Here is a 19205-nt window from a genome sequence, read left to right as displayed (position 1 = left end):
ACAGGAAATGTAACATCACTCGTAGGCTATAAGATTTGCTTGTTTGAATCTCTAAACTTGTTATCTTTTTGTCTGCTTTTGTACCAAGAAGCCTCAGAAAAATAAGAGCTGTTCTGATACATTAAGTAGCTACATCAAATGTCCACGCAGGACCGAGGACCAAGTGCTGAATGTCACCAAAAAGGCAAAAAAGTCTCTCTAAAGGTAGATAACAGTCCTATGAGTCCTGTATTTTCTTTTAAGAAGATTAAGAGAAGACTTTTAAGATGGACAAGGGGCGAAAAAGGAAATTAAACAGCAGCTTCAAACAAAACAGGTCATAGACATCAGAGTCTTGAGGCCACAGAGCTCTTAGAATGTCTCACCTGTTGTGTATCTTTAATAAAGTTCGATGTCCATCTGTTAATAACAGAAACAATGAAAAATGGCTAATATAACGTGGATACAGAAACATTTTGAGGCTTATTTCTCTCGACTTCAGCATCCTTAATATGAATATTAGGAGCGTTACACCAAATCCAGTCAGCTCTTTACCCGTTTTAGCTTATTGTTTTGGTTTTATTGCATCTTTACTGTGTGATAAAGTCACATCAGCTGTGTTTGTAGCAGCAGCAGGCAGCTTTCTAGCAAGTAAGCTCTTTTAAACCTGCTCTTCTTACACTTAATGACTAAGGACAAGATAGTGGAACATCTACGGGACAAATAATGTTTGTCAAGAGTTGCTGGAAACCAAACTGAAGCCAGGAGTGAGAATAATACACTCCCACAACCCCAAAATGCTAAAGTTGCTCTCTCTGTGTTAGCGCTCGTCTTTCTTTCAGATCACAATCTGTGTTCAGTGCCTGTTGTGATCCGGGAAATTAAACTTTTTCTTCATTCCGCTCACTGAAAGTCAAACTGGCTTCAGCTGAATGTCCCCGAAAAACGACAAACGCATTCCATCTGAAAGTGACAGAGAGCAGATGACGGCCAAGTTATTCTGAGTTCTCTTGATATTATATAATGTTGGAACTGGACAGCAGGTTTGGAGTGGAGCGGGTCCAGTCGGTGTCACTGTTGTCGGGCCAAGGACACCGTCTGGCTGCCAGCGAAGAAACTGACCCACTTACAGTAGATCACTGCTGCGGAGGGCCGGGCTGCCGCACAATATATCCAGTATATATACAGCCTGGAAGATGAGTAAGTGCAGGAGGACGGAGGAGAAACACTCTGCAGGAGGACGCGGCTCGGATTTATGGGGCACTTTCTGTTGCCGGTGTGAAATTATTCCAGCAGTCGTTTGGTTTCAGTTTTATGAGGGGAATGAGCTGTTTTCACCATTTTCAGACCCATTTTTCACGAGGAGATCTTGGTGTGATCTGTTTTTTAGGGCAGCTTCATAAACAGACTCCACAAATATTCATAATTTTCCTTCCCAACTTGGAGATAATTAAGCAGGGAGGGACAGACTTTAGTGCTGTGTGAGTCATCTTTCTTAAAGGGATATTCCGGTGTAAATTTAATCCATGTTCTAACATACCGTGACACTGAGTAGGACCCCCCCCTCCCCTCGAGAGATAAAGTTTGCAGAGCGCTAGCTCATGTAGCTTTAGCATCCTCAGAAACGACCGCACGACAACAATACACTGCAGTAAATGGATCCAAATATAAACCGCCACCAAAAAGCCACAAATAATGCTCAGAACAGCACCAAACTTCAGCAACAGTACAAATAGGGTCTCAGCACATGGTCCGGGGCATCTAACCTCCGCTAGCTTAGCTGGATTTCTATTGGGAAGCTAAAAACAGATTTCAACTCTCCTCCATCAGCTTCCGGGTCGGGGAAGTCCCGACGCGACGATTACCGAGTGCGGTTAGAAATGCTCAATTCTGTTCTTTTCCCTGTCCGCTCTCGATAATAACTGTTATAAACTGGCAGGTAAGACACATATGAACTTTGATTGCTTTTCCATGGAGTCATAATCACACATTTTTATCCATGAGCCGCGGAACTCTACTGCACTCGGTAATCGACTCGTCGGGACTTCCCGTCAACAGGAAGCTGCTGCAGAAGAGTGGTAAATTTAGTCAGCTTTTCAGTAGAAATCCAGCTAAGCTAGCGGAGGTTAGATGCCCCGGACTATGTGCTGAGACCCTATTTGTACTGTTGCTGAAGTTTGGTGCTGTTCTGAGCATTATTTGTGGCTTTTTGGTGGCGGTTTATATTTGGATCCATTCACTGCAGTGTATTGTTGTCGTGCGGTCGTTTCTGAGGTTGATAAAACTCTGTAAATTAGCGGTCTGCTAACTTGATTTCTCGAGAGGGAGTCTGACACAGTTTCACCATGTGTTAGACCATGGATTAAATTTACACCAGAATATCCCTTTAACATCAGAGACAAAATTGCTGACGAATGACTGGCTCCTGAAAGGCTTCACAAAATAACGGCTGTGCAAGTGAAGGCGCTCGTCGTCTCTCACCCATCGACGTCGTCGCCAGCGTCTGTCGCCCGACGAACTGGGCGGGTCCCATCCCGTCCAGGAAGTCGCTGAACTGCGCGTCCGACGCCAGACACATGCCGCTGTAGTTGAGGCTGCAGAGCGAAAGGAAGGCAGACAGAGAGACAGCCGGTTAAAACACGACCAAGGTAGTTCACATTGTGCTTCAATTAGAGGAAGAAGTGAGTCAGAGTCTGGAAGATAAAAGGCTTCGATGCGAGAAAGGAGAGAGGGACGAGCCGAGACAAAAAACAGTCTGGAGGAATTAAAAAAAACAGGACAGAAATGAACCGTTTCAACTTGGTTAAACTCCCCAAAATTCTAATTAGCCTCCTGAAACTAAACTCAGTCTGCTGGGTTTTTTTTTCAAGTTTGACCCCGTGTCCTCATTTTGTGTGTGTCTGTGTGTGATTGTGCAAAAGGAATCAGCTCAGAGTGCTTTGGTGGCAGCGGGCCAGGTATACTATAACGTGACCGTGTGTGTGTGTGTGTGTGTTCGGTGGAAGGACAAATCCATTCGAACATGTTCTGAAGCCGATGTATCATCAGCCTCTGAGTGTCCATGTGTGTCTGAGGCGGGACGGCAGGACGGCAGAGCGACGGCTCGGACGGAGCAGCAGGTTTTCTGTTCCTGAAGTTAACGGGCGACACGATTCAGGTTGTCACGGGTGAACGGCTTTTAGCTGGAGAGTCCTGCAGCCGCCGTCCAACCGCACAGCCTCCACTTTACTCCGGTTCATTAAACCTCCTCTGAAGATTGTGTTACTGTGACTGATTTGCATCCCTCCAACTCTCCTGGTTGTTTTATTTGCGACCAAAGGAAAGTCCTTCCCCGTCTCTTTGCCCAAATCTTTCCAAGACCTACATCCCCAAACATCCACCTCCAGGCATGACTGAGCACATCCTGCATCCAGAATATTCAAACCCGTTACTCTGCTGAGTTTGTTTATCACATTGCTGTATAACCTTCATTTTCCTCTCCTGACTCCACTTTAATATTCCCTGCTCTGATGAGAGTTTCCTCAGCTGCACACTTAAGGAAAACAGGAAGCAGGTGTGTTATTTTGAAAAGTCAACAGTCACTTCCACGAGGACGAAATCACCCGAACAGCTTTGCGTCTTCATCGTCACGCGAAGGAAGGAAAGTGTTGAAATATTTACGAGATCGTTCCAACGAAGCCCGGCGTCTTTCTCCGATATCATTAACGCGCAAAATCACTTAGCCTGGATTAGTCATTAAACATTAAATTATCACGGGTCATTTTTAATATTTAATATCAATTATGCCGCTGATGTTTAATTACTTTTTAAGTAATGTGTGTATGTAAAATTTTACATATTCCAACTTTGGTTGCATGTATACGTTTCCATCGTTCCTGCGTGTGTGTGAATCGACATATTAGCTCGGGAATAAATACAACGAGGTAAAATCCTGCATGTGTGTATCTGTGTGTGTGTGTGTGTGTGCTGACATGCAATAAGTCATAAGTCAGGGGAACATTAGCCGAGTGGGTATTACTGGGTGATAAAATCCTGAGCTTTAGATTAGAATATTGGTGTGTGTGTGTGTGAGGCACATCTGGGGATTACGCCGCCGGTTCACAGAAATGTGACGCTTCAATGTAAACCTGCGTGCTGCAGGCCGGAGGACACCGATGTTTCAAATACTCAAGGTCCCGTATTGTATAATATATCCTAAATTCCATACAGTATTATATAAGACGGCCCGGTTTCACGCTCCTGGACCTCGTATGACGGAGTCAGATGAGCTAACTGTGTGTATCATCCCGACCGGACCGTTTTTTCATTTGGGCCCCATCATCGCCTTCACACACACACACACACACACACACACACAGAGTTGCAGAGTCCTGAATTGGCCGAACCATAAATCAATAAGCTCATAAGTGTGATTGGATGGTGTTAGCTAACAAAGTGCTTATTCATGGATCATGCATACGCAGGCACAGAGCCTCTTTCAATCAGCCGCCCGAGCCAAACGGCCAAACAGCTGACGGAAACGCAACACGAGCAGGAAGACCAGCAGCCGTTCGCCGCTGCCGATTTAAATAATGTGCTGCTGCGGCTCCGTTTAATGATCCCACTGTCGTTTCCCCCTCCGTGCGGTGCAGCTCGTAGCTTAGAGCATCAACACAACTTAACCGTTCAGCTCCTCCAGCGGAGAGATCCAGGAGATAATAAAAAGTTATGTAACAACAGTCAGATGTTTGTATTGTGATGCTTCCAGGATGCGGTAGATTAACAAACACCGGTTTCCTAGTAGTTTTCATCTATCAATCCATAATCTATACCAGCTTATCTTTGTGCAGGTTCACCGTGAATGAACTCAAAGTTCAGGATCCCAAAAAAAAAAAAAAAAGCAATCTCGCTCTTTTTCTACTGAGTCGGGTGAAGTTTCCTCGTCAACAAAACGTTTCTGGAGCTTCACAGCGAAACAGCGTTGCAGCGTTCCATTGAACAACTGAAGAAGAGGAGGACTTGTTTTCAGATGTCAAAGAAAATCAACCAAGAAACAAACAGCTGTTCCAGCTAATCCAAGAAGCCACAAGATCCCAAATTGCTAATGAACCCTCAACGCACAGTCAGACTCGTGCACCCACGCGTGCTAAAACTTTTAGCTTAGCTGCTCTGGTGAAGATTTTGACAGAAGTCAGTGTGAACAAAACGTCTTTACAGATCAATTTGGAATCTGGACACTCGAACAGTTTTGTTTGTGGCTGTTCATTTACGTTTTGAAACAGTTGTTTAGCAGAATGCTGCAACGTTTTGTTGCTGTGAAGCTCCAGAAATGTTCTGTGGACGATGAAACTCCACCTTTCTGTCAGCACGGAGTGGATAATGACCTGAGTTTGTTTCTTTAAGTTTGTCGTGAAACGGTGGCTACATGTTTAACATCAAATCAAATTAATTTACAAGGGGTTGAAGCACAACAGGTTGATAAGATGGTGCCTTACTTGTGCTTTTTAACATTCATGTGCGGATCAAAAATCTCTTTATTCCACTACAGGAGAGATCTGCCATCGTCGAAAAAAAAATAAATGCGTGTACTGTGTTTATCTGCATCAGCAAACAGCCGAGATGAGTTTCAAAATATCGGATTGGAGCTAAAATCCAATGTCATGCATCCATAACAAAGTCCCGTCAAATTAACATTTGTTGTGGCTCCGTTTTATTTTCCTTCTTTCTTCTCCTGCAACTGTTTCTATCATCCATCCATCCATCCATCCATCCATCCATCCAACAGAACCAGTCAGCAGGAGAGAGAGAGAGAGAGAGTGTACAGTAAAGCCCGGTGGAAAAGCAGCTATGACATCAGCGATGCGAGTGTAGTACTACCGACACACACACACACGGACACAGGCTGATCAGTGCCAACCTGGCTACCAGCTTGAATTCCTGCAGTTGCGTAACAAGAAAGAGTCAGACAGACAGACAGGCTGACAGACAGGCTGACAGACAGGCTGACAGACAGGCTGACTGACTGGCTGGTGGAGCTGGGAGGGAGACAGACGAGGGAGGAGAACGGGGAGAGGTGGAGACGCAGAGAGGGGAGGATGATTGCATCACTCGGTGTGTTTGCATGCATATTAATATTCCATTTTTATATTTGGAACGTGTAAATACTCTGTTTACGGGCGGCTGCATGAAAATGTTGCACACTGAATTAACACAAAAATAAGAATTTGACAGCTCAGATGTGATGACACCAGCTCGTCTTTACGCTTGAACGTTGTTAAACTGTTTCAGTTGCTGTAGGCAGAGGAGGCTGGAGATAAAATTCAGATGTATGTTTAAGAAAAACACACAAGTTCACGATCAAAGTGCATCTAAAAGAGGCGTTTTCGTTGTGATGTCGCTTGGTTTTCACTGTGTTTTTTACCTTTACTGTATCTTCATTAGTCTGTCAAACAGTCTGAATGGTGCCAGTGTTTGAAATGTGCAACACAAAGTTGTCTTTCCTTGTCAAAGCAGCCGTGTTTCCATCAAAGCATTCTGGAAATTGTGGCATTAGAAATCTTGTGGAAACGGCAAAATTTGAAAGAAAGATCCTCTAATTCCGTAAAAGTTTGTTTGTTTGCTCGCTTGAGGTGTTTTTGTCAGAGTAAATGTGCAAAATGTCGGATGGAAACAGCTGAATGAACTCTGACGTAGCGAACATGCAGCTCACATGACTGATCAGCTGTTTGTGCGTTATCATCATCGCATTTCTTCATCATCTCCGGACGGCATGCAAGACTGACGTGCAGGGGCAGACTCTCTCCTCACCGCACATCACCTACATTCGGTTTAACTAACTCTGAATCTTCCTTCATGTTGCTTCCCTCGAGGGTTGTAACGATCAGATTGAGGTTAATATTCAGAATATTAAAGTACACGTGAAGAAACGCAAAGAAAAAATGAGGAAGCATAGTTCAAAGTTTCACACCGTTTCCTCCTCCTCCTCTTCATCAAAGCTAAAAAACACCAACCGATCACGCGCTCTGTCCGGCCGCAGTCTTTAACTCTCGCCCCGTCTTTTAGAAATCATGTTTACAGATTTGAAATTTAATTTGAAGCTGCAAATAGGCTTTGAGAGAAATTAACTGCACACCGATTATGTTTTTTTTTTTCCTATGAAACATAATGAGGAAATGTTGTTCATTAACATATCTGGCAAATTGCTGATACTGAATGTTCCCTGACGAGGTTTTTGTTTGTCTGCTCATCGCTGCTGAAGCCTGAGAAACTTTCTCTGTGCTTGTGCTTGTGTTTGAGCGCTCACAGCACTTGTGATGTTGTTGTTGTTTCTTAACTGTGACCAGATTTAACTGGATTTGGTTCACAGTTTTGAAAATGAATCCTGCTAACTATCAGACAACTAAACAACTGCACTGAACACCTCAGTAGCCGAATGGTTTGGGCACATGACCACAATGTGCACAGCTGGATCCTGATGGTGGGCCTTCGTGGGATCATGTACGTCTCCCTCTCCTCTTGTTTCCTGCTGCCTCGACTGTCAGCTTTCCAATAAACTATCAAAAATAGAAGAAGGAGGATTAAGAAACTGCTGTGGGTCGTGTGGCGGCGCAGGACGAGTTACTCACTTGCCCTCGGAGCCGTAGCTGTTCATGCTGTCCTCTATAGACTCGTGGCTCGCCTGGCGGACGGTCCGACTCGGCATCTCCACGGCCAGACCCGTCTCCGTGCTCCGCTGGATGCCTCCTTTGAGCTTCCTGCCCTCTGTGTCGACTATTAGGGAGAAAGACAAGACAGGAATAAATCCAGCTGCTGTTACACTCGGATCTTTATCCGACTGTTGGAGAGCTTTACATCCATCTGCACGATGCTCTGACCGAGCACACGGGGTACAGAACTCACACTACCAGGTACTGAAAATAAAAAACATGACTTTTTAAAATAATAGTCAAGTTATTTATTATTCGCATGTCTAAACAACTTAAAAATCATTTGCTTCCTGCTTTTTTCCCAGGGAGAGACAGAGTTAAGGATGAATAATGCTAATTATTCTGCAGATTAGTTACACAAATAAAAAAAAACAAATTAAAAATAAACTGTGAACTGAAGTGAAAATGAAAAGTGTACCCTCTGTGAATATAAGATCAGGTCTTTCACTTCAACCTCGTGAAAATTCAACAAAACAACAAATTAAATCAGGTTTCCTTCCAAATAACACCAAAGCATCCCCAACATTTCTGCACCTGAACTGCTCAGCCGCCGCCGTTTTTATGCGTTTGTCCTGCTGCGACCTCGTCAGTGTCGGTAAGAAAAAAAAGGACGACCGCGGTGATGAGAAATCACTTTAACAAGGCCAAGGACAAAAGCACTCCATTCCCTCCTCAGAGCAGAGACATACATCTTGTTGCAAAATAGACCACAAAATCGATGCACGGCGCACTTTATGGGACGTATCTGTGGCTGCAAGGTGTCCTGAGTGTGTGTGTGTGTGTGTGTGTGTGTGTGTGTGTTGATGGAGGCTGATCATATAATGAAGTGCTCTTGCAGGAGGTCTTTGACCTTGTTTTTAGGACGGGACAGGAAAGTTGTTTTCCTTTAATAGCGAGGACACACAGGGACGTAAAGGCGCACACACACACACACACACACACACACACACACACTAACAAGCCTGAAATGTCCTTAGACCATGTGACAGGGATTGTTTTTTAATGTAATCTGACTGAAAGAATACGTAAATTCATCTAATGAGTGGATTAAAGTTCAAATCAATCAACTGAAATTCAGATTTTTGTTCCACTTCTCCGCGTTAAAAAACACATTTTGTTTTCCCGCCCTTTGCTCGACATACAGATCACACAAACCTGCCACAACAGAAACCTTTCATCACACAGAAACCGCGTTTTTCTGGAAGTTAAAGCGGCGTGAGGTTTGAGGGCGTGACGTCTAAGACGAGCGTCGGGCGGCGCCTTCTAAACAAACAACGACAGCACAACAACGTGGAACAACAACCGTTTACCGTCTTTGTCATATAAGATGGTCGATCTCGTCCTCTTCTCGGAGGTCAAGGCGCTCCCGGACATCGCGTTGTCTCCCCAGTGTGCAAACATTTTTGGTTGCTATTCTTCTTCTTCTTCTTCTCGTCGAAATTAGCCGCTAACTGCTGCTAGCCTTCCAGTTGTGGGTCGCACACACAACACGTCGTCAAAACGTCACTCTCGGCTTTACGGTCTCGCTCGACGTCGATTCGGATCTGTAACTTCCTCCACCGCCGCTTCAAAGGATGCCAAACAACGTCCTCGATTCCGTCTCCGTACTTTTCACGCGTCGCAGCAGAAGAAACGGCGCGGCGCTCCCGTCTCCAACGAGGCTGTTAAATGACAAATCCGGACCGCGTCGCACGCTCTCGTTCTCCACAGACAGTTTCAATCACCTTAATGAAATGATACATGCTTTTAGAAAGACTGACACACATACGGCCTCACACACACACACACACTCCGGCACATGAAGTTAGTTCTGCGGTTATTAAAGAGCGACCTAGAACCGTGCTATTTCTATCGTTCATGTGGGGATGGGTCGCTGGCAGATCTGGGTTAGTGCTTCTGCTTCGCGACTGGCTTCATACGATCAGTTGACTGCTGTGTTTGTAGCCGTCACACGTCGATACTACGGACTCTACGGACCAGAACGAAGGTCACAACAACCATTATTTAATCACAAAGGTATTCCTCTTACAGATGAACCCTCTAAGATCTCCTCGGCGCTCTCCAGCGTGTTTGAGGCGATGTCACCCACTTTCTCTCAGCTTGTTTCTTCCACCTCCGTCTGAGCTTTCCTGTATTTCCCAGAATAGCTTCAGCTCCAGAGAAGAGTTGTGGATTTGTTGACGCCCAAAAGTAGTTTAAAGTCATGTCCAACAGATATTAAGCAGGAAGGGGACGTGCAAAAGAAGTCTTTTGGTGGATTTAAAACACGGATGCTGTGATTTCTGTGTGCACCTTTGGCCTCGGGGGGGTCAAAGGTGCACACGGAAATCACAGCATCCGTGTTTTAAATAAATCTGTGATTGCAGCCACATCCCTTATCGCCCTTAATCCCGATGTGTTTGTCCAGTTTCAACTTTACCAACTGTAGGTTTACAGACGCCGGTGTCTGACTTTACTGTCTGATTGATTTGCTCGCAGTGTGAAATGTTTTTTTTTTTCTCTGTCTCTTTTTTTAATCAACTGTTCCGAGAGGATTTATCGTCTTAAATAATGTCGTTTCATGTGGAGTTTGCGACATAGCGAAACATTCCTATTTCATTTGAGCACGATACTGATTCCACTCCTTTACTCCAGTAAAAGTAATAGATTACAGGCTCTGACATGTACTCAGAGTATCAGAGTAAAAAGTCTCCCTCTGAAGGACATTTGTGGTCAAAGCTAACTGAAGCTCACGTCATATTACTATAACTCAAAGACTATTAAAGTTAAAGGTAGAATCAGTACGATTTTGTCCCAGCTGTTCCTGAACGCACCACAAAGACAGTTGATTGTTGAGTCTCATTCCCAGGACGTAAAACAGACACATGTTGGGTCGGTAAAGCGTCCCAAGCAGCAACAAAGAGAGAAAATCAGAAACTCTCTGCAGATACGAGACACTAACATGTATTTTCTCCTCGTTCCAGTCTCCCTCTCTGTCTGTTTGTGTAAAGAACAGATACCTGAATTATCTGTAAGTATTTGTACTTCATTACTTCTGCTGGGGCCCCAACGCGGGCCGAAAGTGACTCAAGCGAGACTCGCAGTACAGATTGTGAAACATTTCCAGGGACCAACACTGACTCAAAACTAGCTCAGGCGCTAAAGAACCAAAATGAAATCAGGCAGCCAGATAATGACCTGCTTTTGTCTCAACTCTACAAACTACCTGGGACACCATCACTTCGATGTTTTCAACATATAAACGCGCATGAACACTTCTAAAGAGGCTTAAGCCTCAAACTCCTGCAGGATTACGACCCACAACCAAAAAAAATTGGGTCAGGATGCACTTTTTATTGCTTTTGAGCCCCGGTGAACAACCTAAACAGCCACAATTTGTAAAACACAATTCCTAATCCTAATCTTGTCCTGCATCTGGATTTACAAGCCCCCAAATCTGCTTCAGTCTCACTCCGGCGGCCCCAGCGTGCGCACTATTGTGATAAGACCAGTCGTAGGTCGTAGGGATCTAATCGAACATTTAAAAGTTGTAAATCGTCACATTTTTCCGCGGTATCAGACGACTTTCAGCAGCCTCTGAATCACACAAAACATGGATTTTGTTCTCTGCTCAGGCTCAAGTGAAACTCTGCAGTCTGAGCCCCCTCAGCAGAAGACAAATTACTGCATCTAACAGAATGACATGCTTCACAGTCTGGAGACAGTAGAAGTCCGTACGATTACCACACCGAGGCTCAGGCGCGTCTCGTTTGTTGGACTGCTAAAAACAGAAGATCACCTCAGGACAGTGACGCAGACATTATCGCCATTAACGGCTGCAATAATCCAGACAGCGTGACAGCGAGCCCCTTCACGCTCAGCGGAGTCGTCCGCACAAACAGCCTCGATGAAACTAAACTTGTAAAGCTCCTTTCGTAAAGATAACACATATCTTTATGTGTGTGTATTGTACTTAAAATGGGACCTTTGTTGAAGTTGTTTAACGCTTTTGGTCGGTGGATTTCTACGTGAAGGACTCGGGTCGATTCTTCTGCGAGAGACCACAGGATGTTCTGCGCTCCGCTCACTAAACGTTAGTCCACTTAAAGGGATATTCCGGTGTAAGTTTAATCCATGGTCTAACACACCGTGAAACTGTGTCAGACTCCCTCTTGAGAGATCAAGTTAGCAGACCGCTAATTTACGGAGTTTTATCAACCTCAGAAACGACCGCAGGACAACAATACACTGCAGTAAATGGATCCAAATATAAACCGCCACCAAAAAGCCACAAATAATGCTCAGAACAGCACCAAACTTCAGCAACAGTACAAATAGGGTCTCAGCACATAGTCCGGGGCATCTAACCTCCACTAGCTTAGCTGGATTTCTACTGAAAAGTTGACTAAATTTACCACTCTTCCCTTCCTCACCAAGGCTGTGTTTACTAGACAGAACCTGAATACACAACATCTCAGATGGAGAATATCCAGGGATCATGGTTTCCACTAGGATCACACTTTGGAAAACATCATTTCTGCAACAGGATGAGTGACGGCATCGACAGAAAAGCACCGATGTGGGATGTTTTCTGGACTCGTATGACATCATGGCCGTTGTATGAACTCTGTCACATGATGCTACATGTTTTTACAATGTTTCCTCTGCACTTCTGATTGTATTTATCTACCTGACCATGTCTCTTCTCCTGAAAATGGTTAATAACGAGGTTATTACGCACCAAAGAGAAACACAATTACAACTTGAATTACAAAAAAAATGGACTACCAGAACAACACAGAAGATACACAGAGCCCCTTTAAAATATGAAACAGACAAGAAGAAGCTATACCAAACAATTTTGCTTGTTTGAACACTGAAATTCTGTGTTTTTGTGTGTGCAAAACAAAAAGTCCAAGAGGCTTCATCAGTTCTGAACCAGAACCGACGAGAGGTGAAACATACTTCAAGCGAGTCCACTTGCTGTTCTGCACAGCACTTTAGAAAAAGAACAGGAAGTGATGTCGGACACGGCTCGTGCCATCGGCGGCGACACAGACACCGTTGCCATGGACATGATGTTGTTTCTACGGAGACCACGCTGGAATCCAAATCTTCCGGGAGCCTTTTAACACAGAGGCATGTTGTTTTCTACATTAGCGTGTGTGTGTGTGTGTGTGTGTGTGTGTGTGTGTGTGTGTGTGTGCAGCCACGCTGTCATCTCTTGTCAGCGCCGGTGTATTGAGGCGGAGTACAGTTACATAACTGAATCAGCAGGTGGATAATGGCTGGAGACACTCTGCTTCCCTGCGACCCTTCCAATGCGCTAATGGCTTATTATCATCTCCGCTCGGTGCAATCCCGCTCGCAGTGCTTCATCTCCCTGCAGAGCGAGAGGCAATCTTCCCCGGCGATCAAGATGAAAGATTAAAATTTCAGAAGACTGACAGTTTGTCTTATTTACAGCATCTCTACAGCGAACGTCTCCGACACTAAAATTAGATTCCTCGTTTTCTTTGTCCCATCTGCATCTTTCTTTTTCTCCTGCAGTCAGCATTATTCCACCCTGGAAAGTCCCAGAAAACGTCAGAAAACTTGGTGCAGTCACATGTGAGCCCTCGGTCAATTCAATTCAAGAACTACTTCAGGTTAGGAGACGAGAAAAACATTATGTTAATCATCAAACCTGTCCCCGCTGCATTAACATCACAGTGGTCCTGCTTTTTCTGCCTGTCTTGATTTATCTTGATTCTTTCTGAACGAACATTTCTCTTTCTTTTCCTTTTCTCACATCAAAATGCTTCGTGTCAGATTCCTTTTTCTCTCTAACTCATGATTAATACTCTACAGCTGCATTGTAAAAGAAGTAACCATGACCAAAAGTTAAAAGTTAAAGATGTCATGTTAAAAATATGATTACTACTTGAGTTAGTAAAAGTAAAGTATACATATATTTACATGAATGTTCTGTAGACTGATCAGATAATCAGAATTTCAGAATCTGTCACACCGCGGTGAGGGATGTCCTGTCTTTGGGTTTTGTCCTGTGAATTTCCAGTTTTATTTTGAAAAGTAACTCTCCTCTCGTTTCAGGTCACTTGCCCTTCCTCCTGTGTCACCAGTCTGGCGTCTCCCCTGATCCCTGATTGTTTCCACCTGTGTCATCCCACCTCATGTGTATATAGTCTTTGTCTTCCCTGTCCTCGTCGCCAGAGTATTTCGTTCGTCACTGTTCGTGTACCTCCAGCCTTCGCTCCAAGTCTTGCCAGTGCCACGCCAAGTTTCAAGTTTGTGCCTGATTTTCTGTTCGCCTCTGAGAAAGAGTGATTTTTTGTTTGTAATTTTTTGGTCAGCCTTTTGAGCTAGAATTGTGTTGTTGCCTTGCTTGCCTCCGTTGGAGTGCCTTTTCTTTACATCCTTTTCAACCTTAGTGCAGTGCAGTTAATTTTGATAGCCTTTTGTTTCTCCTCATGGTGAGTGAATTTTTGTTGTTAATGTTTCATACGAAGTTTTGCTATTTAGATCAGTGTAGACAGTAGTCCTAGTTTTCCTCGTGAGAGTGATTTTTTGTTATTTTCTTTTGTTCTTGTTTTCCTCCCATAGATTCAGGAAGTGTTTAAAAGCCTGTTTGATTTGTCGCTCATTTTGACGAGGGGACAGTTAGTCCTGAAATAAAGCTTGTCTGAACCGTTCGCCCCTCTGCTTCTGAGTCCTCCTTCTAGTCTCTGCCTGACAGAATACTCTGGCCAGACATGGACCCAGCAGAGGTGGAACGCGTGTCAGATGTCCTGCGCACCCAAGAAGCCCGTCTCAACCGCCAGGAAGAATTCCAGACGGCGATGGCTTCGCAAATGGGGCATATCTCGACTCAACTGCAGGATCTCCTTGGCCAGCTCGCCCGACAGACCGCCCCTGCACCGCTCCCGGCACCAGAAGCGACACCGACACCCACCATGCCGCCTTTCGGGGCGGGCAGTAAGTTGGCTCCCCCAGCTCAATACACCGGAGAGCCAGGGCAGTGCAAGACTTTCCTAATCGACTGTTCTATACATTTTGAACTGAACCCTCTTGCTTTTCCCACAGACCGGTCAAAGATAGCGTTTATGATAACGCACCTGGCTGGCAGAGCTAAGGCTTGGGCGTCAGCAGAATGGGGGAGAGGTTCATCCACATGTCTCTCTCTCACTGATTTTCAAGCAGCGCTCACCAGAACCTTTGATCCAGTAACCACGAGCCGGGAGAAGGCGCAAGAGCTGAGTAGCTTAAAGCAAGGTAGCAGCTCTGTGTGTGATTACGCCATCCGCTTTCGCACGTTAGCGGTGGAAAGTGGGTGGAATGCTACCGCTCTTTATGACATTTTTTTGAAGGGACTATCAACCCACATACAAGATCTGCTCGTTCCCTTGGACTTGCCAACGGACGTGGATTCCCTCATCGCCCTCGCGATCCGGACGGACAACAGGCTCACTCAGCTTCAGCGACAACGAGGCAGGGGACCAGCGACGGCAGAGAGTCACCTGCGTACTCAAGCTCCGGCGGGCTCAGCTCGTCACCACTCACCGCAGGAGCAGCGTCATCCACCTTCTGCGGAGAGGGAGGAGGAACCCATGCAGCTGGGGAGAGCTCGACTGACTCCGGAGGAGCGGAGAAAACGCCAACTGGAGGGGCGGTGCTTTTATTGTGGAGAGACCGGTCACCTCGTCGCCGCCTGCCCTACTAAGAAGTCCCTGGTGGTGAGTCTCGTCTCGGCATCGACCTCCCCACCACGCACGCTCACCAAGGTCCAGGTAAAGCATCACACCGACACTGAACTCGAAGCCCTCATTGACTCAGGGGCAGATGAGAGTCTGATGGACTGGGGATTAGCCAGAAAATTGGGGCTCGATGTCGAACTGCTAGAAAGACCCATCAGAGCCAGATCCCTTAATGGTTTGGAACTCTTTTCTATTACTCACGTCAGTGAACCAGTTCCTCTACAAATCAATAATCATAAGGAGGTGATACGCTTTTACCTGTTCAAATCCTCCTCCCATTCTCTGATACTGGGGCAGTCATGGTTGCTGACTCATAACCCTCACATTGACTGGAGAACGGGAGAGATCAGAGGATGGGGGGACAGCTGCACCAAAACATGCCTTGAACCCCCCTACCAGAAAGATGAAGTCACAGAAATTAACCTGTTTTCTACTCACCCCGCCACAGACGCCGAATTCCCGGACCTGAACTCTGTGCCAACCTGCTATCACCACCTCAGGCAGGTCTTTAGTAAAACTAAAGCCCTGTCACTGCCCCCACACCGCCCTTACGACTGCGCCATTGACCTGATTCCGGGATCCACCATCCCCAAGGGCCGCCTGTACTCCGTCTCTGGACCGGAGAAGGAAGCGATGAAGGAGTACATCACAGCGTCACTAAAGGCAGGCCTGATCCGTCCCTCTTCATCTCCAGCAGGCGCTGGTTTTTTCTTTGTGGGAAAAAAGGATGGCTCACTAAGACCCTGCATCGACTACAGCCCATTGAATGACATCACAATAAAGAATCGTTACCCCCTTCCCCTCATGTCCTCTGTCTTCGATCAGCTCCAACAGGCTAAAGTCTTCACCAAATTAGACCTTCGTAATGCCTATCATTTGATCCGTATCAGAGAGGGGGACGAGTGGAAGACTGGGTTCAACACCCCCAGTGGCCACTACGAGTATCGAGTCATGCCTTTCGGACTCACTAACGCACCCGCCGTGTTTCAGGCCATGATTAACGATGTGTTAAGAGATTTTCTTGATCATTTTGTCTATGTTTACCTCGATGATATTCTCATTTACTCCCCTGACCTAGATACTCACCGCGATCATGTGAACCAGGTGCTTAAGAGACTACTGGCTAATCACCTGTACGTTAAAGCTGAGAAAAGTGTGTTTCATGCCGACACTGTCTCCTTCCTGGGCTTCATCGTAGCCCCTGGAAGTGTGCAGATGGACCCGGCTAAAGTTAGCGCTGTGGCCGAGTGGCCCACACCTGATAGCCGCAAAAAGGTTCAGCAGTTCTTAGGATTTGCTAACTTTTACAGGCGGTTTGTCAGAGGCTTCAGCGCAATAGCAGCTCCTCTTCATGCTCTCACGTCTACACAGGTGCAGTTCCATTGGTCCCCAGAAGCAGAGAAGGCGTTCAAAACACTCAAGCATCGATTCACCTCTGCTCCCATCCTCACCTTGCCAGACCCTACGCGCCAATTTGTGGTGGAAGTGGACGCATCCAACGAGGGAATCGGAGCCGTGCTGTCGCAACGCTCAGAACGGGACGGCAAGATGCACCCCTGCGCCTTCCTGTCAAGGCGACTGTCCAGAGCGGAGCGTAACTACGATGTTGGTAACCGGGAGCTGCTAGCTGTTAAGCTCGCCTTGGAAGAGTGGAGGCACTGGCTAGAGGGGGCCGACCATCCATTCATAGTCTGGACAGACCACAAAAACCTTGAGTACATTAGAAAAGCTAAGCGCCTCAACTCTCGCCAGGCCAGGTGGGCGCTCTTTTTTAACCGCTTTTCCTTCTCCCTTTCCTATAGGCCGGGGTCCCGGAATGTCAAGCCAGACGTTCTCTCCCGACTGTTCGACCCCGAGCCTGAGGCCAAAGAACCAGAGACTATCCTCCCACTAACCCATGTGGTTGGAGCGGTCACTTGGCCCATAGAAACAGAGGTAAAGCGAGCTATTGGTGGTGCTCCGTCACCTAGTGGGTGTCCTGCTAACCGTTTGTTTGTTCCTACCGAGCTACGCCCACAGGTGATCCATTGGGCTCACACCACGCAGCTTTCATGTCATCCGGGAGTCAAACGGACGATGTTCGTCATCTCCCGGCGGTTCTGGTGGCCATCAATGGAGACGGAGGTCCGGGAGTACGTAGAGGCATGTTCAGTCTGCGCCAGGAATAAGACGTCTTCCGGGGCTCGTATGGGCCTCTTGCAACCGCTCCCCATCCCCTCCAGACCGTGGTCTGACATCTCTCTCGACTTCGTCACGGGGCTCCCGGTCTCTCAAGGCAACACCACCGTCCTCACGGTGGTTGACCGGTTCTCTAAAATGGTCCGGTTCATTGCTCTGCCAAAGCTGCCGTCTGCCAAGGAGACGGCAGAAGTCATGATGACCAACGTTTTCAAGGTTCATGGCTTCCCCAAGGACATTGTCTCTGACCGGGGGCCCCAATTTGTGTCCCGGTTCTGGAGGGAGTTCTGCCGACTCATCGGAGCCAAGGCCAGCCTGACCTCAGGTTACCACCCGGAAGCCAACGGCCAGACTGAACGCCTGAATCAACAACTGGAAACCGGCCTCCGGTGCGTGGTGTACCAGAACCCCTCCACATGGAGCAAGCACCTGGTCTGGGTTGAGTATGCGCATAACTCCTTACCTACATCTGCCACAGGTTTATCGCCCTTTAAATGTGTTTACGGTTATCAACCACCAGTCTTTCCAGATAACGAGCCAGAAGTGTCGGTCCCCTCTGCCCATGCCCTGATCCGACGTTGCAGACGCATCTGGATGGCCGCCCGCCAGGTTCTGATCCGACAAGGGGACCGGGTTAAAAAGGCGGCCGACCGTAGGAGACGACCGGCTCCCGACTATCAGCCAGGACAGAGAGTGTGGTTGTCAGCTAAAGACTTGCATCTTAAGGTCCCATCCAAAAAGCTGGCGCCACGATTTGTGGGCCCGTTCCCCGTCACCAGGATGGTCGGACCCGCAGCTGTCCGTCTTCGTCTGCCTCGGTCCCTTCGTGTACACCCAACGTTCCATGTAAGCCAGATTAAACCGGTCAAGGAGAGTCTGATGGTTCCAGCCACCACGTCCCCACCACCGCCCGAGGTGGTCGAAGGAGGTCCGGTCTACAAAGTAAAGAGGTTGTTGGCTGTACGCAACAGGGGCCGGGGCAGACAGTTCCTCGTGGACTGGGAAGGTTACGGGCCGGAGGAGAGACAGTGGGTTCCATCTCGACACATTGTTGATCCCACCCTTATTGATGACTTTTACAGGGACCATCCTGAACTGCCTGGGCCGTCAGGTGTCGGCCCTAGAGGGAGGGGTACTGTCACACCGCGGTGAGGGATGTCCTGTCTTTGGGTTTTGTCCTGTGAATTTCCAGTTTTATTTTGAAAAGTAACTCTCCTCTCGTTTCAGGTCACTTGCCCTTCCTCCTGTGTCACCAGTCTGGCGTCTCCCCTGATCCCTGATTGTTTCCACCTGTGTCATCCCACCTCATGTGTATATAGTCTTTGTCTTCCCTGTCCTCGTCGCCAGAGTATTTCGTTCGTCACTGTTCGTGTACCTCCAGCCTTCGCTCCAAGTCTTGCCAGTGCCACGCCAAGTTTCAAGTTTGTGCCTGATTTTCTGTTCGCCTCTGAGAAAGAGTGATTTTTTGTTTGTAATTTTTTGGTCAGCCTTTTGAGCTAGAATTGTGTTGTTGCCTTGCTTGCCTCCGTTGGAGTGCCTTTTCTTTACATCCTTTTCAACCTTAGTGCAGTGCAGTTAATTTTGATAGCCTTTTGTTTCTCCTCATGGTGAGTGAATTTTTGTTGTTAAT

General features: G+C 46.7%; 1 protein-coding gene across 2 annotated transcripts in view; it reads right to left on the bottom strand.

Moving 5' to 3' along the window:
• rims4 (regulating synaptic membrane exocytosis 4) overlaps positions 1-19205 on the bottom strand; it is a 66601-nt gene that overhangs the window by 20056 nt on the left and 27340 nt on the right. The window contains exons 1-3 of one of the 2 annotated variants that reach the window (XM_030419203.1): positions 8975-9518; positions 7584-7728; positions 2461-2573 (exon numbers count right to left, since the gene is read on the bottom strand). In XM_030419203.1, the coding sequence (XP_030275063.1) occupies positions 2461-2573; positions 7584-7728; positions 8975-9065 (349 nt within the window). In that variant the 5' untranslated portion in view covers positions 9066-9518. Of the gene's footprint in view, positions 1-2460; positions 2574-7583; positions 7729-8974; positions 9519-19205 lie in introns of those variants that run through there. The other variant, XM_030419201.1, reaches the window with a different exon arrangement.

The sequence above is a fragment of the Sparus aurata genome, chromosome 6 (genome assembly GCF_900880675.1).
Source record: "Sparus aurata chromosome 6, fSpaAur1.1, whole genome shotgun sequence".
In the NCBI taxonomy this organism is placed as follows: Eukaryota; Metazoa; Chordata; class Actinopteri; order Spariformes; family Sparidae; genus Sparus; species Sparus aurata.
The sequence above is the reverse complement of the archived record's forward strand: the minus strand, read 5'-3'. Positions and strand labels throughout refer to the sequence as shown.